Source organism: Rhinolophus sinicus, chromosome 14 (assembly GCF_057876585.1).
Source record: "Rhinolophus sinicus isolate RSI-liver-muscle chromosome 14, RSI-T2T, whole genome shotgun sequence".
NCBI lineage: Eukaryota > Metazoa > Chordata > Mammalia > Chiroptera > Rhinolophidae > Rhinolophus > Rhinolophus sinicus.
The window spans coordinates 23,291,184-23,317,163 of record NC_142514.1 but is presented as its reverse complement, the minus strand read 5'-3'; the positions used below and the strand labels follow the sequence as shown (position 1 = coordinate 23,317,163).

The window sequence follows — 25,980 nt, the reverse complement described above, 5'->3', positions numbered from 1 at the left end:
AGGCCAGTCCCAGACACAAGGGACCCAGGAGGAGAATGGGTTTGGGGCGAGGACAGGCGTTCAGTTGGGCCACGTGTAGTTGGGATCATCCGTAAGCCTTCCATGTGGAGAAGCCTAAGGCACTAAGACTTGGGGTCTGGAGACGGGAGGAATGTCTGGGCTGGCACTTCGGCTGCAGGTGGATTTAGGAATCAGTGACACAAGGGACAAAAGCCTAGAAAGCAAGAACACACATGGGGGCTGTGTGCTCCTGGACATGTGCCAACAACTCTACCTGGAATGTCCTCCCTTCTCTGCCAAGACTATATTGAATGTGTCTTCCAGGAAAGTTCTCAGAATTATTCCTTCCCGCCATCCCTGACTGGTGGGCCAGAGCAGCACAGGGCACTGCGGAGAAGGACAGAGAGGGGACAGGGTCCTGGACCTCTGTGTCATCTGCATTTCCCTACTTACTTTGCAGCTGGTAGGACCATTCATGAATTATTATCTTCGATCTAGGGCAGGCCTTTCAGACCGCGGACAGCATGCCCTGCTTGGCTCGGTAAAAGTGGTGGCAGAGCAGGGAGAGCCTCCCATGTTCCAGGTCTGGGGGCCCGTCTGCTCTCTCCAGCTACTGTTCCCAGCTTCTTCTCTTTATTTCCACTCCGGCCTCTCCCGCACTGCCCTGGCACCTTCTTCTGCAGGGACTTGTATATAGTCACATCCCAAATTTATTGAGCATTTACTATGTGGCAGACATTGAGATAAACACTTTGCCTGGTTGATCTTACTTAATCCTCTCAACAGCTCTCTGAGCTGAGTGCACTAATGGCCCCCATTTTATTGATGAGGAAACTGAGGTGCAGGGGGGTGAAACAACTCTATCGTTAAGTAACAGGGATTTGAACCTGGGTCATCTGTCTCCAGAGTCCACTCTCCTAACAAGTGTGCTCTGCTGCCTGTTATACCATAACTGCTAACCCACAGCTAGGAGGGACACAGGCGGAATTCAAAGCCAGGTCTGTGGGACGCCAGAGCCATTCTCTGAACCATACTACTCTGTGCCTCCCGGACCCCAGTAGCCCTCGCTGCCCACTTCATAGATCACTGAGCCAACAGCTGCTTGCAGAATCTCCAAGGGCAGACCTGCACCCCCACCTCCCTCACTGCATTCCATGCTGTGCCAGGAGGACAAGCTCAAACACGCGTGCCAGGAGGCCCCCCCAGTGTGGGGACAGTGACATTGGCCTCCGAGGGGTGCTGTGCTTGTAGAAGGAGATATCTGTCAGGAAGGGTCACTAACCCATAAGAGGCTGTCCAAAAGTGGATGGTTATTTTGATACCCAAGTAGTTTATTTGCATATATGGGAGAGTGTGTCTGTCGTCATATGTGTGAATGTAAGAGCTATGTACAGATGCATTCTGGGCTTGTCTGTCTTTATAGGTGCATGTTTGTATGTGAGAATGTATGGGGGGCAGGAAGCACGTGTGTGTGTGTGTGTGTGTGTGTGTGTGTGTGTGTGTGTGTGTATGTGTGTGTGTGTGTGCGTGTGAATGGGTGGATTTGTGCATATTGGATGTGAAAGTACGTTGGAATGCTTGTGTCACCTACAAGAGATTGTGGCCCCCTGCCAAGTGAGGAGTTTCTCCAGGGGAGAGCCAGTTCTACCTCCTGCCTCTTGGCCCTGAGATGGTCTCCACCTGCACCGGGACCTCCATGAAGCCTTTGGATTGGGGACTTCAGAGATGAGTAAAACTGTATTACAAGCAATAGGCAGGACCATCCGTTTCCCGCTGTTCCTGATTCTCAAGCTACAGAATGTTCACCGGGCACTGTCTCTGGCCAGGTTGGGGGCACCTTGGGAAATGGGCCTCGGAGCTGACGTCTCTGCCTCACCAACCCATCCTCTGCCTCGTCACGCAAATGCAGCAGCTAAGGAAGAAGGTGCACAGTCAGGCTGACCAGGTGTACACCACAGCTGCCTCCCCCAGCTCCTCGTCGTGTGACTGTGAGCACCTTAGCCTCCCTCATGTGCTTACCTGTGAAATGGAGATGGTGCCGAACTCACAGTGTTATCGGGAGGATGAAATGGGACAGGATTCAATGTCCAGTCCGCCCATAGCATGGTCAGCACGTGATGGAGCTAATGATGAAGAAGAAGGGGACGAGCAGGAGGACGAGCAGACATCCTGCTCAGATGCACTTTTAGTCCACATCTTCTGTAGTCGCTGTATCCACCATCCTTTTCAGAAAGTACAAGAAATAGGGGGATGGTGGTGGCTGAAAGCCTGACTTCTTAGTCCCTCTCCATGCTCTTCCACCTAATTCTTCTAGAGAGAGGGAGCCAAGGGGTCTGGAGCCTTTGGAAAATTGCGCCTTTCCCAGTGGGATGCGGGTTAAACTTTCCTGCTTGAAGAAGGAAGAAGGCTGCAAGGTATGCTGGGGCTTCTGGGCCCTGAACAGGCAGCCAAGTGCAGGAAGTAGGGGTTCTGAGGCTCTGCTGTCCCCAGGGCTGGGGTTGGCGGGAGGGGCATCCCCACGGGCGTCTAAATGATGCCCACGCTCAGAGGCGGCACTTCCTTGCTAGCCAGCAGGAGACAGGGGACAAAGTCCCAGCCTTGGAGAGGGGGCTTCAAGGCCTGGGCTGGGTGCAGAGCAGGGCTCCCACCCTGTGGGAGGTTAGGGGACAAACAAGCCAGTTATGCAGCCGTGGGACAGCCTCAGCAAGGGACAGGATGGCCTCCCACGTGGGTAGCCTCACCCAGGGTTAAAAGTCCCAGGCTCACGGCAGGAACCCCTGCCCAGCCATGCCAGGCTTCTGCCTCTTACCACTCCTTTGCCAGGACTGGTTCAGGATTCATCACTCCTAACTGCAGCTGGGCAGGGCTGAGGGCCAGACACAGCTGGCCCTGGCCACAGACCTCCGGAAGTTGGGCCCAGAGGTCATTCTGCCCAGCCAGACTGAAAACATACCTGCTGGAAAAGTTGTCAGATGAAAAGAGAGAACCTAGGCCCTTGCCCTTTTGTAACACTTGCTGTGTTTACCTGGAAGAGCTAAGTTTCCTTCTTTAGTAAGAATCGATCCCACTCCCCAAATGGGGACTGGGAGACCTCAGGCCATTCCAGCCCCCAGAAAAACATAGGATTGGACGTGCCAAAGGGGGATGTGTTTGTGAAAACAATGCATGTTAACCTGGAATACTCTATATAAATGTCAGCTATCCTTGCTATTATTCTTTGATGATGATTAAGATTTTAAAGGAAAACAGCCGTTTAGGTTTATCTCATCCTAGAATCTAGCAATCCCCAAAGTGTATTCCACAGAACACTTCAGAAATTAATAGGTATTTCCAAGGGGGATAAAAGAAGGAGAAGAGAGATTCTATAGTCAGATTTCTGGAACTTCTGGATTAAGTAGGGTTAAATGGTTTCTTTCCTGCAGAACCTCTCAGATAAACTAACCTCCTGAGTGTTGGTTTCTTCGTGAGGAGGGAATTTCTGCAGTGTTTTTCAGGATTACTTGACCAACTGAATGTTTTTCTCACGGAATTTATTTCTCAGCCCGTGTTGTATGGACATACTTTGGAAAACATTTCTAGGTTCTATTCTGCCACTAATCAGATTTAGCCCCCAGTTGCATAGTTATTCTATGCTTAACACTGACATACTTTGCAGCGTTTCCCGTAGGGTACCACGGATTCTCCACACATTGCTCTTTCTAGACAAGTGGGAGAATCCCTGTGCTCGAGTACAGTGGGGGCAGGGAAGGCTGAATGGGGAGCAGCGGGGTTTGGGCTGCAGAGATCAACAGAGGCTGCATCACGGAGGACCTTGTGCCTGCCTGTAGCTCTTCATCGGAGGGCCTGAGACCCCAGTCTCCTAAAACAGGAGAGGGGCACGTTGGTGCAGAAAAACACACTGAGCATCCTTAGAGAGTGCCTGGAGGAGGGAGAAGGCAGTACAGCTCACCACACCCCTGGAATCCTGTTGTACCCCAACCTCCACAGGCCCCACCCTGGGGGGCTCTGAAGCTCCCCCGTCTGCAGCCTCCCCTTGGGCTCAATGCTGTGTTCCTTACAGGCAGGCCTGGCTCTCCCCTTTCCCCAGAGGAATCCCCAGTTCTTTAAGAAGCTCATGTTACTGATGCAAAGGAGACTCCCCTCTGGGGCAGGGTTGCCAACACTGGCAAATGAAAATACAAGACGCCCACTGAAATTTGAATTTCAAATAACAAACAATTCTTAGTATAAGTATATCCCAAATATGGCATGGCATATACTTACGCTAAAAAAGTATTTGTGTTTCTCTGAAATTCAAATTTAACTGAGTGACCTGTATTTTTATTGGCTCTATTCTGAGTCCCAGGATGTTACCTTTTAAGTGTTGCTTCTAAAGACTCTCAGGTGAAAGAGAGGCCGCCATGGGGCACTGCGGATATGAACCATCAGGAGGAGCTGCACTGACAGCCCATCTGTGGCCCCTGCTGGTGGGATGACGGATGTCTGTGCAGCCCCAGCTAGTCAGGGTGGGGGGAAGGGGCTGACGAGGGACCTAACTGTGTCTGGGTTCCTCATGCTCTAGTCACAACAGGGAGAGACTGGGATGCTGGGAAAGACCTCGAAGGTTGGGAGGTCAAGGTGCCCCCTGATAAAGGACACAGGTAGGACAGTCAGATGGCTCTGGTTTCAAACCCAGCCCTGATCCCAGCGGGGGCATGACCCAGGGTTAGCATTAGCCTTGCTGTTCCTCATTCCCCGTCTCCATCCCGCATACAGGGGACAGAATACCTCTTTCAGGGTAAGATGAAACGGAAGGATGCAGATAAAGTACTGAGCAGACTGCCTGCCTCATATGACACACTCAGAGGTGGCTATCATTATTACTACTAACTGTGTGACCCTTCAGGTCTCTAAATTCAGCTCTTTTTGATAAAATGAGGTTCATAATTCCCCACTTAAGGAGGGGCTATGAGGACTAAAATAAACCCTGTTTTAACGGGAAAGAGTGGGGACTCAATACATACCAGCCCTTCCCTGCAGCCAGCACAGTGCCACCTGTCCCAGGGCCAGATTTAGAGGAAAGGAAATTTGATTTTGATCTCAGTCTTCAGGTGCCAACTTCCTGTCTTTTCCCTGCCCCCTTCCTCCCAGTCCCTTTCTGTTCAGGGCCCTCACCTGCACAGCCCACTGTCCCCCCAGCCCCTTTCCATCCTTGACTCCCAGTAACACCGATTTTTCTCTATTTTGGGGAGAGGGGACGGTCCAGAGATGTAAGCTGTACACCCAAGATAAGTACAGAACTGAATATACAGTACAGGGTTGCTGAACTGTGGTCTGTGGGCTGGCTGCCTGTTTTATAAGTAAAGTTTTATTGTAACGTGTATTGTCTTTAGCTGTTTTTGCACTATGGTAGAAAAGTTGAGTCATTGAAACAGAGACCATGTGGCCTACGAGGCCAAAAGTATTTACTACCTGGTCCTTTAGAGAAAAAGTTGGCCAACTGTGCACTAGCTTATTGTCATTATATGTATATAATTCATTTAATACATTCCAACAGGACACCTTCTTCCTGCCAGGCATTCAATCAAACCCGAGATATGTAAGGAATAAATACAACGTCTTTCCTGCCCCTGGGTGGACACCTAAACAAACAATTATGAGCAGGTTTAGCTCCTGTTTGGAAGGTAGCGTATTATGAAGTACTGGATGAATGACTTGCAATGTTATGTGACAAGGGCAGGAATTGACGTGCGAGGAAAGCCCCAACATGACTCCATAAGTGGGGTGCCAAAAACCCATGGGATTGTGAGATTGCAAAATTAATGAAACGACCAAGAGCAAGCCCGTGGAGTTAATGGGCTGGGAGTTTCAGAATTCTGGGAGCGAATTGTCAATCACATTATGCCTGAATTTACATTCTATCCCAGTGTGTTCTTTTGGGATTTTACAGTTTAGACGCGATATCAAGGGTATCAAGGAGGGTTTCACAGAGATAGTGACATTTAAGTGTAGCCTTGAAGGAGTAGGAGTTTGCCAGCTGAGAATTTGGGAGGACCCAAGGTGTGCTTGGGGAGCCTGTGGTTTAGCATAACAATGGTGGGGGGACCAGACTGAGGACGCAGGAGATAAGGCAGAAAATGTCAGCAGGGTTCACATCACAGAAGAATGGGGCTGTGTGAGCCAAGATTTCCTTTATCCTGCCAGCAGTGGGAAGGTTCACTAGTTTTTCTTTCCTTTTGTTTATTTTCATCAGTCGGTCACCTCATTAGTATTCTTGTGTGAATCATGCAGAAGGGCCGGAATCATTTGTGTGGGCCATTGTGGTAGGAAACCCACTTTTGTTTGGCACGTGTGTGCCTGAAGAGTGACCAGGGCATGGCTGTGGTGAATATATCATTCTAGACCGTTCACTCTGGCATCAGTAGGGCAATGCATTGGATGAGGGCAAGGCCAACAGCAGGGAGGTTAGAGGGGGCTGCCGAAGTCCAGGGGAGCGAGGACAAGGGTCTTCAAATGAGAAGGAAGGACAGGGCGAGTGGGATTTGTAGAAGACAGGGAAGTCCCAGCGACAGGCTGGCCTCCCTGCCCCCAGCAGTCGGAGACCAGCAACCAGAAAGGCCCTGGTCACAGAATAGTTCACAGCTCAGAGAGATGAATGTACCTGGCCTAATGGAATAACTTACGTGAGTAGGTTACCATGCGTTGTTCTCCATCTCAGCTCTGCTTTGTAGTCACCTAGAAGAGCCCAGGGCCAACCTCTGAAATTCTGATTCAGTAGGTTTGGGAATAGGGTCCAGGCATCGTTATCTTTATAAAACTCCCCACGTGACTCTCATGCTGACGGTTACAACATCACAAATGTGAGCCCAAAGAATGGGCTCACAGTGGAGAGCTTATCCCCAGTGACCATTAGGGACAGGCCTGGGGACACGGGGGTGGCATACCCTGTCTGAGGCCCTGGTGCCCCTGCGTTTGTTTGATTAACAGGTGGCAGGAAATGTACAGGACCAGGCTAGGGGTCAGCTTGCCTGGTTGGCCCCCCAAGTCATCCCCCCAAGGAGAATGAGAATGAGTCCCTTAGGAGGGTGTTTTAAGGTACCCCATGGTCTCTATGTGGAATGGTCAGTGTAAGAACAGCCCGGTGCAAGCGGAAACTCCATGGGCGCAGTCTCTGGGCACAGCTGTGGAAACCCAGCTGTACGCTACACGGAGCTGTGCAGCCTTGGGTAAAGGCCCCTACCTCTCTGGAATTCATGCTCATCTCACCAAGAGATAATGACGACACTTCTGTCAGTGGGTTGTTGGGAGGATTAAATAAGGTCATTAAGTCATTCAATAAACGTTTATCAAGGTGTTATTATACATTATGCACTGTTCTGGGAATTGGGACACAGAAGCGAACAAAAATGAACAAAAACTATCTGTCCTTATGGAGCTTCCAATGTAGCAGGGTGAGGAAAAACAACAAACAAATGAATGTACCAGATGTACGATATGTCAGATGGGAGGAGAGGAAGTGGAATCAGTAAGGACAGACAACTCTTTGGGGATGGATAGATATACAAAGCACTTGACACTGAGGATATACAATGAAGTATGTGTCCAAGGCCAAAGAGCTAAAAGTAAGGGACTGATAAAGATTAACGAAGGTCATGTGTGATGCAGACGTGCCATCACCGTGTAGGCACTGAAAACATGGTGCTTTTTATTCCTTACTCCGGAGACCGTGCCCACTCCCCCTCCATCTCCCACATGTACATACAGGCATGCACACACGTGGTGCCACCTCCTCTTTCCACAGTCAGGGCTGTGGCACACTAACTCCTCCCTGAATCCTTCTTCCCAAACATCCCTCCACTTTGTATCAACTCTCTGGCCGTAGAGATGAAACAAGTTCCTTGATGGAAGATAAGAAATCAAAACATATGGAGGGTGCTTGTCCAGAGCATAAACGCCTCTTCATTATAATATGGGAACTAAAGTCTCAAATTAAAAATAAAAGAAGGCAGGATGTAGCTTCTGCTGCACTCCAACCACAGAGGCGCTTCATTGTCATACAATCACTGAGAATATTATGCTGATTGGCAAGAGCCAGGCTTTGTAGAAGGGACAAAATTCCCCACTGCTAATCTACAATGGAATTGTTCAATGTCAGGCACAGCTTTAATAATATTGTTCTGGGCTGCGCTGGATGTAAATATCCCACTCTTCATTTTGTAAGCAATCAAAGGGAAGTTTTATAGACGAGAGAGCATGAACAGTTATAATATCGCTGCCAAGAAACACATGGGCAAAATCGAAAAAATCAAAGAAAACTGTGCCTTAGAAAGGTTTTGCTTTGTGGTTTATCTCCGATCTCTTCTGTCTGTCCAGCAAGTTGTGCATCAGACACATTACAAAAGACCGCACTTTGAATGTTGCCCTTGACATTATTAAAAAGTACAATAATGTCAAATCAGACTGGAGGAAAAAACCAGACTATTAAATCTCACTGTCAGGTAATCACCCTCTGTCTTATCGCAGTGCCTGGAATGATCAAGAAAGGAAGGGAACTGTTGTTTATTAAGCACCCACTATGTGCTGGGCACTTTGTTATCCATCAGAAGCAGTATTTCATTCCAATTAGGGGTGTTGAACATGGAGTCAGAAAGACCTAGATTCACAATGTAGCTCTTTCATTTTATAGCTGTGTATACCTTGGGCAAGTTACTTAAGATCTTTGTGCCTCAGTTTTTCCATCTGTAAAATGAGGATAATAGGTATCCCACAAGATGGTTTTGAGGATTAAACAAAATAGACTTGTAGCCCTGGGCCCAAAACATACTAGGCACTCAATAGTGGATATTATAAATCTAACTTAATTTGCACAACGCTCTGTTATAGGTTGAATTGCGCCCCTCCCCAAATACATTGAAATCTGAACCCCCAGTAGTTGTGAATGTGCTCCTATTTGAAAATAAGGTCTTTGAACATGATGCAGTTAAGAGGCCAGTAGGGTGTATCCTGATCCAGGAGGACTAGTGTCCTCATAAAAAGGTGAAATTTGGACATAGAGACACAGCGGGAGAATGCCATGTGAAGACAAGGGATTGGATGATGCATTTAGCAGCCAAGGAATGCCAAAAATTGCAAGAAAAATAGCAGAAGTGAAGAAAAGGGTTCCCCTACATGTTTCAGAGAGATCCTGGCCCTGCCGACACCATGTTTTTGGACTTCTAGCCTCTAGAACTGTGAGACAATAAGTATCTGTTGTTTTTTGTCAGCCAGTTTGTAGTACTTTGTTACAGCAGCCCTACGAAGCAAATACAGCCTCGCCATGGGAAGAAAAAGTGTCCGCATTTTTGGATGAAGAATTGAAGCCCAGAGAGGTAGAGTTTACAGCGCAAGAGCACTCAGCTAGAGGCAGATGAGCTGAGATTTGACCCAGCCCTCTGTGAGCCCTTCGTCTGTCCTCTCTCCATTTACGGTGTGACCTCTCAGGAACAGACCTCAAGATGAAAAGGGTGGTGGGGTTGGAAACGAACCCCCATTCATCATACCCAACTCCTGGTGGAGGTGCCAGGTCAGACTGGTCTGATTAGGAACAGCTCATTAAGTAAAAAGCAGCGAGCATTCGAGAGTGACTTTTTAAAAAGAATCGACTTTTATTTATAGTGACGTTCCAGTCATTAATTTTGAAGGAAGAAAGCCCAAAGCAGAAGCAGGTTCATTAAAAATTTGACATTAGTAATTTAATTAAATTGGGTCTTTGCGTCCCGTTGCGGAAAATGAAACGTTAGTTCTACACCAATTCTCAGCCCATGTCCCCTGGTCGGCTCCCTCCCCTAACCTTAGCTTGCTTTCTTCTCCAAATGTTTACCTGACCCACCTCTCTAACCCCCAGTGCCCACAAACACACACCCATCACAGTCACTACCTCTGCTGCAAGGCAGCAGCACAGGATCATGGGAAACTCCAAGTAAGCCAGCAGCATGGGATCATGGGAAACATTCAAGAAGACAGCAGCCCATCATGGGAAACACCAAGGAAACCAGCAGTGTGGGATCAATAAGAAATGCTAAGCTGAACTAATGGATACGGTCAGTGGAGGTAAATTCTTTCACTTGGGTCATCTCACTTGACAGGTAGAAAACTGGGCAAGGAAGAGCTCTATCTTCCTTAAGATAACTCATGAAAACATCAACCTCTTGAAGGCAGGGACTCTCTTTGTCGAGTTCACTGCTATAGTCCCAGCTCTCAGCACAGTAGGTCCACAATAAATTTGTGTTGCATGAAGGAATTAATACATGAATGAGTAACTCTCCCAAACAAGTAATTAATGAACACACAAAAATATGTCCCCACAAGTGCCAGGCTCTGTTAGGCTCCCAGGATCCAACCATGGACCAGACCAGGCCCCTTCCTTCATGGTTCTACAGCCCAGTGGAATAACACCTGCCATGTTTTGAGCGTCAGATACGTGCTGGGCACAGTGCCAGGCGTACATCATTTATTATCAGCATCTTCCTCAACCACTAGGGATTCCTGTCCCCCTTTCTCAGTTGAGGAAACCAGGGTTCAGAGAGATCATATGACTGAAGACCACTGAGTAAGACAGTAACAGCGCCTGGTTTCAGACCCAGATCAAGCTGGTTCCAAAGTCTATCCTTTCCCTCTACACCAAGCTGCCTCCACGTGGAAGGAGAGGAGAAGAAGGGGAGGGAAAGCCTTCCTTCTGTGGGTTCTGAGACCATCAGAGCTGGCAAAAGGGTTCCTGGCAACATGGGCAGGAAGAGGGTACTGCAAGGGCCGGGGAAGCCCTCTAGAATCCTGGCTGCCATCTCCACTTCTTCACCTTTATTCCTCATCGTTGCCACCTGTACCTCTCAGCCCAGGCTCCCTGAGTTCCTAGGTGATCTCTAGCCTCAGAGCCTTTGCACATATTTCCTCTTCCTGGAACACTCTTGGGCCTAGCTAGGAATTCTTACCAATCTCTCATGGTTCAGCCTAGATGTCACCGCTTCCAGGAAGCTGTCTCTGACCCATCCAGACTAGGTTTGGCCCCTGCCTGGTCCCTATCCCATCATAACACGTAACATATCTTGAATCACTCACAACTCCCACTGCACTTGTGTTATATTCACTGACACTGTCCTATGCACTTTACATACCTTATCTCGTTTAATTTTCACAACAACCCCGTGAGGGAGGAAAGGATTGTTGTGACCCCATCTTACAATGAGGAAACTGAGGCATAGAGGTTGAGAGACTTGCTCAAGGTCCCCCTAGCTGTCAGACAGGGATGGATGCAAACCCATGCACGGTGGCTCTCCAGTCTTTACTGAACCCCGCTCTGCTCTCCAGTCTCAAATAAATTATCACCAGGTGAATTAATGGAGATGTACTTTGGTGGGAGTCTGGATGTGGCTGTGACTCCTCACCCTCGCCCTTTGGGGACCTCCTGGAATGGTGGGAGGTGACCTTCAGGGCACAGGCAGTTTCTATGCTCTGGAGAAAGGCAGAGAGTAGGCGGAGCTGTGTCAGAGTGCACATGACTCAGGCCCAGAGAAGCTGCGTTCTCTCTCCCTCCCTCCTGATTCGTGGGTCATGATTGTCTCGCACCCTCACCAAGACTTTTCCTCCGGATGACGAGAGCACACGTGCAGCTGACCATGATGCCTGTGGGGGCAGAGCCCCAGAAAGAAGTTTCCAGGCTCTCGGCCTCACATAGACAGGTGCCTGGCTCAGGTAGTAAATGGCCATCAACTGTGATTGCATGGCCATCGCTGTGGCTAGTTGGCCGTCAGCTGTAACCAGTGAGCCATTGGCCACTAATATAACTGCCGTGGCTGTGCTAGCAGAGAGAGAGAGAAAGAATGGGGACTAGCAAGAAGATGGCGGCTGGGCTGGCAAGCGTGGATGGCGGTTTGCGGACAGTGTGGATCCAGCCTCCAGTGAGAGTATAGAGCCGCCAGAAAGAATATAGTGGTATGACTCCCCTACCTATGGCTCCGTGGGTGTTCCTTTTTGGCCTCACCATATCCTGCGTTCTTGTGTGGGGAGCGGGAGCAGAGAACCTGCAGGCCACCCCGCAGGCATCCCAGCACGACAAATGGCGCAGCGAGCAGGGTCTCCCGCATGACATGCCTTTGTCTCGGGTCACACACTATACATTGTACTGGATCAGAACTCAGGCTCTTGTCTTCCTACCTCACTGCCTATTCCAGCACCAGTGACCCCTTCAATTCCCCCAAAGCCCCTGGGCCAAAGGACCCCTTTGGCTGCCAGAACAGACTCACATGAAAGAAAGCAAACTGGGTTTAATGAGCACCTACTCCATGATCTGCCCTGCCTCTTCCATGGTGTTTATAAGAAGGAGTGTGGCGTCTGAAATCAGGGCAATCAAACTCGAGAGAGTAAAGTGATTTCCCTGGGACATCTTGAGTGATGGGATGGAGGTAATCCACACCCAGGGCTGTGCACGAGACAAGGCAAGAAACCTGATGTTCAATGATAAATGGCACGTGTGGCACCTCCTGAGCACGTGACCTCTTTGAGCCGCCTTGAGAGGGCCAGCCCCTTCCCGGAGGAGAAAGGAGACGCAGGGAGGAGACGTGCCCCAGAAGCGGAAGCACTGCTTGGAGGCAGGTGTCTGGCCTCCAGCCCCGCTCACAGGCTGTGTCTCTCTCCCTCCTTACAGTGCTCCCCAGTCACACGTGTGGGAACCCTGGGCGGCTGCCCAACGGCATCCAGCAGGGCTCAACCTTCAACTTGGGCGACAAGGTCCGCTACAGCTGCAATCCCGGCTTCTTCCTGGAGGGCCACGCTGTGCTCACCTGCCACGCTGGCTCCGACAACAGTGCCACGTGGGACTTCCCCCTGCCCTCCTGCAGAGGTAGGTGGCCAGCGAGGGTCCGTCAAGTGGGTGGCAACTGGGACGGGACGCTGGACCTTGCAGTGGGACCCAGTCTCTAGTGGGCAAGCTGCACCATCCAGTCCAGCAGGGTGTGGGGTACCCACTCTGGGGGACAACTGAGGGTTTTCAGGGCCCCCAGGCATTCTAGGGTCTTCTTAGCCTCATCTGACGTCCTAGTCCTCAGGTGTGCACTCTCTCAAACTCCTTCCGCTATATCAACAAACATTTTTAGCCAGTTTGCCCTCACCTCCTGCCCTCCTGTCTCAGAATAAACATGGTTTCTCTTCCCATTACAGGCCACGTGTCCTCTTGTGCGTGGATCTGTCTCCCAGCTGCTTTCCTCTGACCTCACCCTGGCAATTATGCTTTTCTCCTTCCTACAAATCTAACCTCTCTCCCTAGTGAATGGTGCCCTCATCTCAGTCTCCAAATATGCTCAAAACCTCTTTACCCCAACAGTCACGCCCCCCCCCAAAAACCCTACTTCCCTACAATGCTACATCAGCCTCAGCCTCCCAACTAGGGTGACCAACTTGTCCTGGGTTCCCCGGACTTTCCCATTTTTAGCTCTGAAAGCTCCAAAATCTGGGAACCCCCTCAGATCCAGGCAAACTGGGATGATAGGTCATTCTCTTCCCGACTACTACTTACTGCCCCCCAACAAAAAATAACCACGCTTATTTCTAAAATAATTTCCCGTGCTTCTTATCTGATGATAAAAATAACACATGATCATTTATAAAAGATCTTAGAAAATATGGAAAAGAATAAACAAAATGTACCCGTTTTAACCATGACTTTCATGTATTTCCTTCCTATTTTCTTTCAGTATATATGGCATGTATGCATACATTAGGAATATGTACATAATTAAGATTATAATGTGAACAGATATTTTTTCTTTACCTTTTAAAATTGCTACCGCACTGCCGGGTTTCCCCACACCACCAACAATGCCCAGCATCTTAAAAGCTTCATGCAGCCTGTCTCCTCCTCGGCTCCCATTTACTGCGCTGCAGGCTGACCTTTGCCCCACATATTCTGCATCTTGTTGCCAAATCAGGTGGGAACTGTGTTGGCCCTTATATTCTTTGAGTTCTCAACAGCCTTTGCACAACTGACCACTCTTTTCCTCTGGAAACTCTCATCTTTAAATCCTGTGGGTTTCAGAACGCCCAGATACAGGTCTGGGAGGATCATTTCAAGAAGTTGGGAAATAATTGGAACAAGATAGCCCTCCATGGGTTTCATTTCACCTTTCTCTTAGAGGAAGTCTTCCTGTAATTACTCCCACCGTATGCACACACCCTTTTCACCGTCTACACCAGGGATGGAAAATACTTGGTGCGTACATCTCTCCCCCTTCTTCCCACTCCCATGGCAGACAAAATTAATTTTTTTTTTTTTTGCCAGCTTGCACCCTTTCTGCTTGAATCCAGACACAGCTGTGAATTTCTCCCCAACAGGCAAGCCACCAACGTCCAGTCAGGATTGCCACTTGACTCTATGTTTGTTTAGCCCTCTTCAACTAATAGCATAGGCCTCAGCCATGTTGGTTCTTCTTGTTAGAGCCCAAGGGAACTAGAGTCTCCTTTCTTGCCTTCCTAGGTGTCATGCAGGGAGGCAGGCGGGGTCTCAGCTCCCGCTCCCCACATACGAACGCAGGACGTGGTGAGGCCAAAAAGGAACATCCACGAAGCCATAGATAGGGGAGTCACACCACTACAGTCTTGCTGGCGGCTGGGTTGGAAACACAGGAAGCAGGAACCACACGATCCGCAACCCACCATCCACTTCTCTCTGCCAAACAACCTCACTTGCTAGCTGCAATCCACCCTGCTAACTGCAATCCGCTGCTCTTCTAGCTCAGCCACCATCTTCTTGCTAGCCCCCATTTTTCTGCTAGTGTAGCCACTGCAGTTATATTAGTGGCCAATGACTCATTGGTTACAGCTGACGGCCAACTAGCCACAGCTGCTGGCCATCCAATCACAGTTGATGGCCATTTACTACCCGAGCCAGCACCTTTCCACGTGACGGCGAGAGCCTAGAAACTACACACCTGGCTCTGTCCCCACACTAGGTCCCCTCCTCTCAGGCCACATTTCTCACTTGGGACATTTGTATTGGGAATGACCAAATTAATCACGTGATTGATATCAGGAATAACCAAACCCATCAGGCCCCTGTGCACAGCTGTGTGGCCCAGAGTAGCTTCACCATGGCCTGAAGCTGCTGTATCCCCTTCCTTACAGCATCCATACCCACCACCTGCCCAGAGGATGTCACAATTTAACACTCTGGCCTTCCAAGGAGGGATGTGAGAGTGGTGGCGTGATAATAGAATATAAAGCATGGTAGTAAATGCGTATTTATGCTGTGAAACAAAAAGCAACAGTTCTTTCTTTTTTATGGCACTACAAATCTCGTACACTCTTAATCAACACAAAAACTCAAAACAAATGCAGCCCAAGTATTGGGGTAGAGGGATTGTCACCCTGTCCTGTGAAGTATAATTCACATCAACCTCCCATCCGAATGTGGTGGAAACCGCTATCCCTCCCAGTATCTTCAGGAAGCTTTGTCCGCTTTAGCTTCTTCTCAACCTTGTACTCACTACTGTGTCTCACCTCCCTGGGTTCTGCTCGGCCAACTTAGGTCAGGAATTGGCCCCTCTTTCTTGATTCCCCCGAAACAGAAAACAAAAACCACTCCCAGCGGTGTCTGCATGTACATGGCCATTACTGAAGATTTGCGGCGGTGCAGACAGCCTGCATCTCAGCAACGCAAATGGCTTAAAATGAAAGTTGGACGACCAGGAGCCTCCACGTCTTTTGGCCCCTTCCCCCTGGCTTCTGCCTCGACACGCTCTGGCTTCCCCTGTGGTGCGTGTTGCACCCCCTCTTCTTTCTCAGCCTCCTCCCCTTTGCTGCCTCTCAACCTTGCCCCCCTCTGGGATTCTTAGGCATGGAGCCAGTTGTCCCAGGGCTTTGCCATCTCCTTACAGGCTCATGTCTCCCTTCCCCACCCAAGCAAGCTATTTATGTATAGAATGGGGTTTTTCATTTGTTTTGTTTTATCTTTCCTTTTCCCACAAAAAGAGCTTTTTCCTGAAAGAAACTCTGGGGCTGGCTGTTCCAACATCTTGTTTTGTTCACCCACTAGTGAAAGACAGGTCATGGGGGCCGCCGCTTGGTCTTCCTCCAGGTGGGATCAGGACTCCGTCGGTCAGTGTCTTGGCGTCTGGGCATGGGGGGCAGTGAGGATGGCCTTTCAGTGGACAGAGTGGGCCGGGGTGATGCTGCCCCCCTGGCAGTCACATCACAGCAGGAATTCACGGCCACGGCGCCTTTTTGTGGCAAGACTCTTAAGTGCCTCCTGATCCTCTTCCGGCTTCCCAGCTGATGATTCTTCTTAAATGCGAGAGGGCCCAGTGTGGCCTCTTTTCTGGGAACTTCATGCGTCTCTTGGAATTTCTCATCACATCCTGGCTTCTAATTGTTGCTTGGGGGCAACTCTTGGGTCTCTCCCTCCAGCCCTGCCCCCATCCTAAGCTCCAGGCCCAAATGGAGATCAGTTTCTACTGAACTCCTTCCTGGAGTGTCTCAATGGGGCATATCCAAAACCCCACTCTTTCAGTTTCCCTAAACCTGCTCTTTTTGCTGCCTTCCTCAGCTCAGTGAAGAGCGTCACCAGGTAAGGTGGCCCAGCCAGACACCCTAGTGGCACCTTACGCTCCTCACCATCTTTGTTCTCTGCATCATCAGTCACCATGTCCTGGCCAATCTCCTGCCCCCTCCTCCATGCCTCCGCCACTATTCACGGGGTCCCAGCTGGTGACAGCCCAGGCCCGCTCATCTCTCCCCTGTCTCACTGCAAAGTGTGCCTCCCTGGGCAGCCGTCCTCCAGGCCCCCACCACACACATCCAGCCCATTCCCCACTGCTGGAGCGAACTTTTAAGACGTAGATCGGACAGAATCCGTCATTACTTAGAATCCTACCTGTGGCTCTTTATCACTGACAGGGTCAAGTTCAGATTCCTTAACATGGGGCACAAGATCCTTCCGGAAAGAGTCCCAGGCCAACCTTTCCGAGTCCTCTCTCAGTGGCTTCCTGTTTAGCCACAGCAGAGAAGGCTTCCTTCTGACCACACCCGAGAAGCCAGCCGAGGATGGCGGGTCTTGCTCTCAGAAGGACTTGGAGCCCCCCAACACTCCCTGGTGCCTGAGAGGGCTTTGATGTGGCTCTCCCACTCTCCACGCCCCCAGTGTCTCCCCCACCCCTGTGCTTCAGGTCCATTTCTCGATTCTGATTTGCCACCAGCTGTAAGAATAGCCTGAGAAGCACCCTCACGAATGGCAGGATTTCCTGAGAGCGATTTTGCAAACTGCCCTTCCTTAGGAAGAGGCTAAGCTGAAAGGAGTGGGGCGTGCGCTGAGTGCCACGCCGAGCCAGGAGCTGCCGTCATGCCAGAATTCACGGTTTCATACTCGGGAAGGATTAAAGCCTTTTGGCCTTTCTTTCTCTCATGTAGAACTCTCAAGGGCTGGCATGTGTGAGTAGATAAACCTCATCCACGGGGCAGTGGTCCGTAAATATTTGCTGTATGAACGGATGGCTGGATAGGTCTAATTCGCCATCAGGATTATGTAGACAGGCATACAAGCCCCAAAGGGAAATTACTGGCCTGGGTTAGCCCACCTGCCCAACAGCTCTGAGTGGCACACGGGGTCTTTGAGTTCAAAGCTTCCAGTAGCAGGTTAGTGTGCCTCTGCTTCACACAGGAAATGCCATGTGCTTGGCTGAAAGGTGGGCTGGGTCTGGGGACATAGCCGAAATGAAGGGGGAATGGAGAGCAGCTAGATCAGGGGGCAGAGTAGGTGTGAGGCTGACCTCGGCTTGTCCAGCTGGCAGAGGGAAGAAGGCAGGGTCTGTGCCCTCCCTCTGCTTTGTGTCACTCTGGACACATTTTCAAAGGCTGAGGTCCCTGGGGGACACTCAGCTCTCTGCAACCTCTTTGATCCACAAGAAGGAACACCATGTAGTTTTCAGCCACGGGCCTTTGACTTGTGAGGGACATTGGCCCTGGATCAAAGAAGACGACATGGGGAAGGAACAGGGTTCAGATACGCTGGGGGCTGAGAGGCAGCTGGTGGAAAGAAAACAGCCTGGGCAAGAACTGCCTGGCATCTGAGGCTCAAGCCTAACTCTGCAGGCTGCCCCAGACCCAGGGAAACGGGCATTTGCTCTGCAGAAGCTCAGGCTTCCAGTGCTGAGCTACATTCCAAGTTTCCTGGCCTCGGGAGGAACCTGCGGAATGTGAAACAGAAAGGCATGGAGTCACACAGGCCTAAGTTCAGCTCAGAGCTGTGGGTGGCCAGTGTGCTGCTAAACCCCTCTGAGTTGTAAAAGGGGTGCACGAGCCACAGCCTTACAGGGCAGATTGCTTACTCGTGTTCATTCGGGATTCAACTACTTTTTATTGAGTGCCTACTATGTGCCGGACAGTCCCTGATTCAGTCATTACGTGGTGGCTGCCTGTTAAGTACTAGATATGGTTCAAGATACAAAGAATTGCTGTGATGAACAAGTCAGACCAAGTTCCATGATCCTGTGGAGTTTACATTCTAGCAGCCGGGAGGCAGAAGACAGATAAAAACCAAGTAAACATATTTCAGATCATGATAGGAGCTCTGAGGGAAATAAAGTAGCGAGTGACAAGGAAGGCTACTTTCGATGGCACTGTCAGGAGAGGAGTGTCTGTGGAGGTGACATTTGAACTGAGTCCTGAATGACAAGGAGCCTGTTATGTGAAGACACTGGGAAGTGCATTCCTGACAAAAGGAACAGCAGGTACACAACCTGACGTGTTAAGGAACAGAAAACAGGTCCATGTGGCAAAGCAGAACGGGCAGGGGATGGAAGGGCGGGGCTGTGGTGAAGCTGGGCAAGAAGTTTAGGTTTGGTTCTGAGTTCAGGAGGGAGCCAGGGAAGAGTTCTAAGCAGAGCTCTGGTGCGATTTAACCTAACTTTTTAAAAGATCACTCTGGATGCTAGAAGGGAGAGGGGTTGCAGGAGGCACTACCTGGAGACCAGCTGGGAGGCAGCCTTTGCAGGTATGCAGGCTGGAGACGATGCATCCTGGTGGAGAGTGGCCATGGGAGAGATGGATGCAAGGGGGTACATTGGAGATGTGGTTTGGGGGTACATTGGAGATGTGGTTTTGGGGCACAGCTGATGGCCTTGATGATGGATGGGATGTAGGTGCTGATGGAATGAAGGGTCAAAGTTGATTCCTAGGCTCTTTCTGGAGTGCTGGTCAGCTGGGGATGCCAGTGACCGAGATGGGGGTGCCCAGGACAGGGAGCAGGAAGTACGAGCCTGGAGACTCAAGAGAGCGCTTTTTGTCCAGGGGAAAATTTGAGATGCCTGTGAGCTTCTGAGTGGGGGTATTCATACTGTGGCTGGGGACTGTTCTGAGCTAGAAAGAGGTTGGGAGGGGGATAAGAGACCCGAAGGTGGGGATGTAGGTGGCAAACGGGGTCTGGGCACTGCCCGCTGGGCCCACTGTGGTGATCAAATTCAACAATGTACAGAAAGCACCAAACCATGATAGGGGGTGTGGATCTTGAGTGATTCTGGGCATGGGACCTTGGCGTGGACCACAGCTCCCAGAAACATCTAACGACGGGGTTCCTGCTGCCACAGGAATCATTGGTCTGTCTCCTCGTCGACATTATAGCAGCACCATTCGGAGCTCGGCTCTGAAGTCCAAACACCTGGATTCGAATCCTGGCCTTGCCACTCACACCCACTAGCTGAGTGACGTTCGGCTAGTTACTCGGCCTCACTGTGCCCCAGTTTTCTCATCTGTAAATGAGAATAATAAGAGTACTTAACACCCAAGATGGAAGTGAGGCTCGAGCTGGTAAATGTTATACACACAGTGTAATGACTCGATGAGAACTAGCTGCCGTTGTGATTCTGACTGCCCCGGCCACCACTAGCTGGCAGTTATCAAACACTAACTGTGTGCCACACCCTGTATTACCTAATTTAATCCTCCCCAAAACCCTAGGAGGTTAAGATATTGTTAGTCCTAAATACAGGTGAGGGAACTGAGGCCAGGGAGGTGAGGTATTTTCCCTGTGATCACACAGCTAGAGGGTGGTAGAGCCAGGATTCCACCCGAGTCCGTGTGCCTTCCAGCCATGATCTTGACCTGCACTGTCTGCTGTGGGCAAGGACGACGGCCTGTGATCTGTGGCAGGAGACCCATGATGACACCGTTACTGCTGGAGCTCCTCCAGCGTTGTGGTCCAGGGCCTGAGACCTGGGTCCTCTTGCAGGTGCATCTCCTATGCAGGTCCACCTGGCCAGCCATGTGCTTCCCCACTTGGTCTCTTTAACTTGCCCCCTGAGCTCTTTAGGAGAGAAGACTCAGGGAGAGGTCTTGACATCCTTCTGCTGGTTAATACTGCTTCAGGGAGGGACCGGGGGCTGCTTTCATTCTCAGGAAGAATCCTAACCCAAGACTCATCCCTCTCCAGATGGGCATGGGTATCTGGGCTCAGACTTTGGGGGCCACACAAAGCCTTAGGCCCCTCAGGCAGAGGAAAGGGAGCAGAAGGAGGCTTCGCACACCTGGGAAACCCCTCTCTATGGCCTGCTGCTTCCAGAAGGCTGCTCTGTTCTGTGTCCGGAAAGGCAGACAGCCACCGAGGCCTGAGGCAGAGCAATTGGGTAACGGTGTGGATCTGGAGTCAGTGTCCTGGATTCGAATCCCGCCTCCAATATTTCGCAGCCATGTGACTGCAGGCAAGTTTCCTCATCTGTACAGTGTGGTTGATATACTACGTATTTCTACAAGTGGCTTGAGGACTAAATGAGAAAATGCAGGTGAAGCATTTAGGACAATGCCTGGCCTATAACGAAAGCTCAAATGAAGAATAGTTATATAACCAAATACCATGCCTGGTCTGTATCTCCTCAGGAGACCACCTTGTGTGGCAGTGCAGTGGGTCCCCCCTTACCTGCAGTTTTGCTTTCCATGGTTTCAGTTACGTGTTGTCAACTGCAGTTTGAAAATAGTAAATGGAAAAATTCCAGAAATGAACAATTCTTAAGTTTTAAATTGCGCCTGCTCTGAGTACCTCACTTCACCTCATCACGTAGGCACAGATCAGCTCACATCCTCACAAGCAGAACAAGGGTTGTACAGCACAACAAGATACTTTGAGGGAGGGAGAGAGACCACATTCACATTGCGTTTGTTACAGTATATTGTGCTAATTGTTCCATTTTATTATTGGTTGTTATTAATCTCTCACTGTGCCTAATTTATAAAGTCAACTTTAATATAGGTCTGTATGTGTAGAACAAAACAGTGTATATACAGGCTTTGGTACCAGCCTTGGTTTCAGGCATCCCCTGGGGGTCTTGGACCATATCCCTCGTAGATAAGCGGGGAGTACTGTATCTGTGGGAAGAGTCTGAGGTGGCAGAAATAGTGCTTCTCTTAGGCGATTAGTAATTTCTTAATTTTAAGAAGAGGAGTGCTTGATAAAGCCAAGGATAAAGGGACCGAATCCTGAGCCCCCAGAAGCGGGGACTGACGAGGTTGAGCAGGTCATTGCAGCCCCAACAGGGACGGACACTGAGCTACACAGCACAAGAAAAGGGGGAGCACTGTGGTTTTGGGGCACTCGTGCCCCGACTCTGTCAGTCTTGCACTTGAGTTGTAAGGTGGCCTAGTGGGATTTTTGTTTCCTCAGGGACTGAGAAGCCCTGTGGAGGCGGGCTGTGGGCGGAAGCCGAGGACCTCAAAGCTGCCGGGCATCCAAGAGTGTGCCCTGGAGTCGGAGGTGTGGGGAATATGATGCAGGTTCCTCCGTCCCTCCCTGACGTGTGAATCATTGGAGAGTCCACAGACGTCCAAGGGGGCTGAAGGATAGTTCTCTAAAATTATAGTTAATTGAAGAAATTTCAGTGAAACTTAAAGTCGATCATAAATAAAGTCGTAAACTTGGAAAGGCAACTATCAGCTTAACACACCTGCACCTTCGCATAACATGGCTTAATGGCCATGCAGAATGCCCGTTGCCAGAGAAGGAGAACGTGTAAATTAATACTTTAGGACTGTGGTGTCAGCTGAAGGTTATGTTTTATGACTCTGAAGTTGTAACTATGAAATATGATGCCTTATTTAAAGTGTGAGAAAATCTCCAAACAACTTTTACAGCATCTTCAATCAAAACAGGACAGTGCAGGAACCAGCGTGTCAGGGGAACGTGAGAGGCAGGGATGGCATAAATGGCAAAGGTGCCATCTTTGGGGTAGACTGGTGGCTCTGGCCAGAGGGACTGCGGCTCCCGAGTCCCCATCTCCTGCATGGTCTAAGAGTCATCGACTAAAACCGGTAAGCTTGAAGATCTCAGGATGGCTTACCAAACTGCTTTCAGGCAGGGAGGTGTGATGTCATACAGGAGACCGCAGTCCTGGTGCCAGAGAGACTCAGCTGGAATCCTGATGTGGCCACCTACTGTGTGACCTTAGGAAAGTTACTTGGCCTCTCTGAGCTTCAGTTGCCTGGTTTATTTATTTATTTGTTCATAAGGTATTTATTGACTGCCTGCTATATACCAGGAAATGCAGTAGTTGCTGGAGACAGAGAGACTTGGCTCCTGCCCTCATGGAGTTTACTGTCTGGACATTAAATAAGTGATATAATTGATTAATTAGTTATGGGAAAGAATTAATTATGGGAAAGTATGTGGTGCTCTGAAAATGTATGATGGGGGTGGGGGGAAGGAGTATTATGTTTCCAGAAAAATCCTTGAGGAAGTGACGCTTAAACTGGGACCTAAAGGCTGAGAAGGGGCCAGCCAGGCCCAGTGAGATAAGGACAAAGTTTCCAGAAAGGGAAAATAGCATTTTCACAGGTCCTGGAACAGGGAGATACTTGGCCTTCTAAGGTCCTTGTCAGCCATGGGATATTCTACTTCATCCTGATAGTGGGAGTGTCTTGCAGGGTGGCACGCGGTGTCTCTAGTCCCGCTCCCCACATAAGAACGCAGGATATGGTGAGGCCAAAAAGGAACACCCACGGAGCCATAGATAGGGGAGTCACACCGCTATAGTCTTGCTGGCAGCTGGGTTGGAGACACAGGAGGCAGGAGCCACACGATCCGCAACCCGCCGTCCACTTGTCTCTGCCAAACAACCTCACTTGCTAGCTGCAATCTGCCGTGCTAACTGCAATCCGCGCTTGCTAGCTCAGCCACCATCCTCTTTCTAGCCCCCATTTTTGCTGCTAGCGTAGCCACAGCAGTTATATTAGTGGCCAATGGCTCACCGGTTACAGCTGACGACCAACTAGCCACAGCTGACGGCCATCCAATCACAGTTGATGGCCATTTACTACCTGAGCCAGCACCTTTCCACGTGAGGGCGAGAGCCTGGAAACTGCACTCCTGGCTCTGTCCCCACAGGGAGTTATTGAAGCTTCCTGTAAGACGAGTGCTTTCCAGGATCACTGGGGCCTTCATGAAGAGTGGGTGGGTGGAATGGGAGGGAGGCACCCTGGTAGGGGTGACGTGGAGCACGGCTGGTTTAGAGTAGAGCAGTAGTGAAGATGCGAGACAGAATCGAGCCACTTAGGAGGACGGATAGGATTTGGTCACAGGCTGGGTGCAGGGAGTGGGAGTTGAGGATGTCCCCAGCCCCTGGCATGGGGCACTGGCTGAATAGTGCTGACGCTCTCCAAGACCGGAACCTCTGGAGGAAGGCAGGGTTTAGTGGGAGGTGAGGGTGAGGAGGGTCTTGGTGGCTTGAGGTTGAGAACAACGTCGGATGTCTAGTTGGGTTTCTAAGACCAGAACTAGGCAGGAGGCTATGGGGTCGCTCTCTCTCCCCCAAGACCTGCTTCCCGTCTGGTATTCCTGGCTGCCGTGTCATCCATCTCGATGCCACGTGTCGACTTCTCCATGCACAGGGCTGGGCCTGCTCACATCCCAGCAGCTCAGAGTCCCTGCGCCCCTGACCCCACTCTCTCACCTTCTCCACCCCAGGAGACCACCTCCCGCTGCTCTTTCTAAGCCTCCTCTCACGTGCCGTTACTTCTGCTTGCAGCTCAGTAAGTGTCCCTTCTGTCCCCAGCCTTCTCCGTTCTCCTGGAGCCAGCTCACGCTTCGTCCTGCTGCGTCCAGACCTCGCAGGCTCTGGGTCCCGGGTCCTCTTGACGTGGCTCCAGACCCGTGGGCGTGGCCACCTGTTTATCCCTCAGGAACTCCCACGCAGCCTGGGAGTAGGGAGGGCAGAAGAGGAGCGGCCACCGCTGTCCTGCTTCACTGTCAGCCCGGCCGCCCTGTCAGACACCTTGGCCGTGTCCTCTTTCCCGCCTCCTCTCCTTCACTGCCCACTCCCTGGGGAGGTCACATCCTCTTCTACCCTAGGCTGGCACTTGAATTTCTCCTTCACTTCCTTCTCTTCCCTCCCACTGCCGTTGCCAGTAGTTCAGGCTGCAGTGATTGGGACACCCTCTTTGCTGTTCTCCTCGCTGCTGGTCTCCCCACTTGCCACCCTCGCCGCCTCCAAACCACAGCACCCATTTATCATGCGGGGACCAGAGGCATCTTTCTAAAACAGGCCTGGGCTTTACTCCCCACTGCAAATGGCTCCTGACACCTGCAAGGTAGAATTTAAACCTTAGCATGAATGTCAGGCCTTTCTGAGCCGATCTCTGCTTCCCTGTCCATATGGACCCCACAACTCATCTCCTGCATCCTGCACTTTCATGCTGGAAAGCTGGCCATTGCCCACGCATGCCACACCCATCAGGCCTCCCGGCCTTCGAATGCCTTATTTCCTCTGCCGGGAACCTTTCTTTTTTCTCCCTCCAGCACACTCCTCCTTTCTCAAGGTTCAGACTACGTGTCCCTTCTTTCACCATGATTTTTATAACCTCCAGTGCAGTCGAGATTAAGCTATTGTGGCTAGGGGTGTAGATAGTTCCACCCGGTATAGACAAAGCCAGGGAAGGGCTGTTGGGGATTGGCAGGCCCAGCGCTTTCTGGGAGTGACATTGACAAATCTACCGCTTGCTGATTGGCTCCTGTAGCTTATCTCTCTCGTAATGGTCACCGTGAAGTTTTTATATCAGAAGCAGCCTCTGGGACTCTGCCTTGGATGTCAGACTTCACAGCCTCCTTCCAGAGAGGTACCCAAGGCGGTCATACCATGCAACTTCGTACAACAAATAAACAGCCCTAGCAAACGGGATTTAAAGCCCAGCAAAGCAAATCTGCCTACCTCCCTTTCCTCCCTCCTTCCCGAGGCCTGGGCACCTAGATTCGGGGTAGCTAAGGAGGAAGGGAGCACGGGGAGGAGGATAGAACCACAGCTCTTTCACTTGGCATCCAAGGCCCTTCACAGTGCAGCCCTTAACTTCCTGCCAGCCCAGCTCCGCCATCTCTACTTTCCCTTTGAGCTCAGACAGCCCTGACTAGGAAGTCCCCAAATACGCCACACTCACCCACTTCAGCTCCCTTGCTCTTGCTGTTTCCTCTGTACAGGACACACTCTCCCCTGAGGCCTACCCGACAGTCAGCTCTCAGTTGAATTATATCCTGCCAGCCTGGCGTTTAAAACGTAGCTCGATTCTGACTGCATCTCCCGGGTGACACCGAGTCCCGGTCACCATCCTCTCTCACCTGGCTCATCACAGTAGCCTCTGCAGGCCCCCTGCTTCTTCCCTGGCCCTCTCTAGTCTGTTGTCTACGCAGCAGCTTGAGGGATCCTGTTAATACACAAATCAGATCATGTCATCCTCTACTCAGTATCCTCACTGGGTTCTCATTTCTCTCAAAGGCCCAAATCCTGTCAGTGGCCTGGAAGGCCCTGTGTGGGGCTTTGTTCCCTCCTGTGGGGCCTTGTACTCTCCTTGCTTCCACTGCCCCTCAGGTCCCTTGATGCTCCTCAATGGTACCAGGCCTCTGTACACGGTCACCTTTGCACTTGCTGTTCCATCTGGAGTGTTCTTCCCCCAGATAGCCACATGGCTTCCCCTCTCACTCCTTCAGGTCTTTGCTCAAATGTGAATTTGTTA

At 50.6% G+C, this 25,980-nt stretch overlaps 1 protein-coding gene across 5 annotated transcripts in view; it reads left to right on the top strand.

Annotated features, from left to right (window-relative positions):
- CSMD2 (CUB and Sushi multiple domains 2) overlaps window positions 1-25,980 on the top strand; it is a 577,361-nt gene that overhangs the window by 176,756 nt on the left and 374,625 nt on the right. For all 5 annotated transcript variants that reach the window (XM_088791016.1, XM_088791015.1, XM_088791014.1 and 2 more), the window contains exon 4: window positions 12,659-12,853. In XM_088791016.1, coding sequence (XP_088647142.1) covers window positions 12,659-12,853 — 195 coding nt within the window. The remainder of the gene's footprint in view (window positions 1-12,658; window positions 12,854-25,980) is intronic.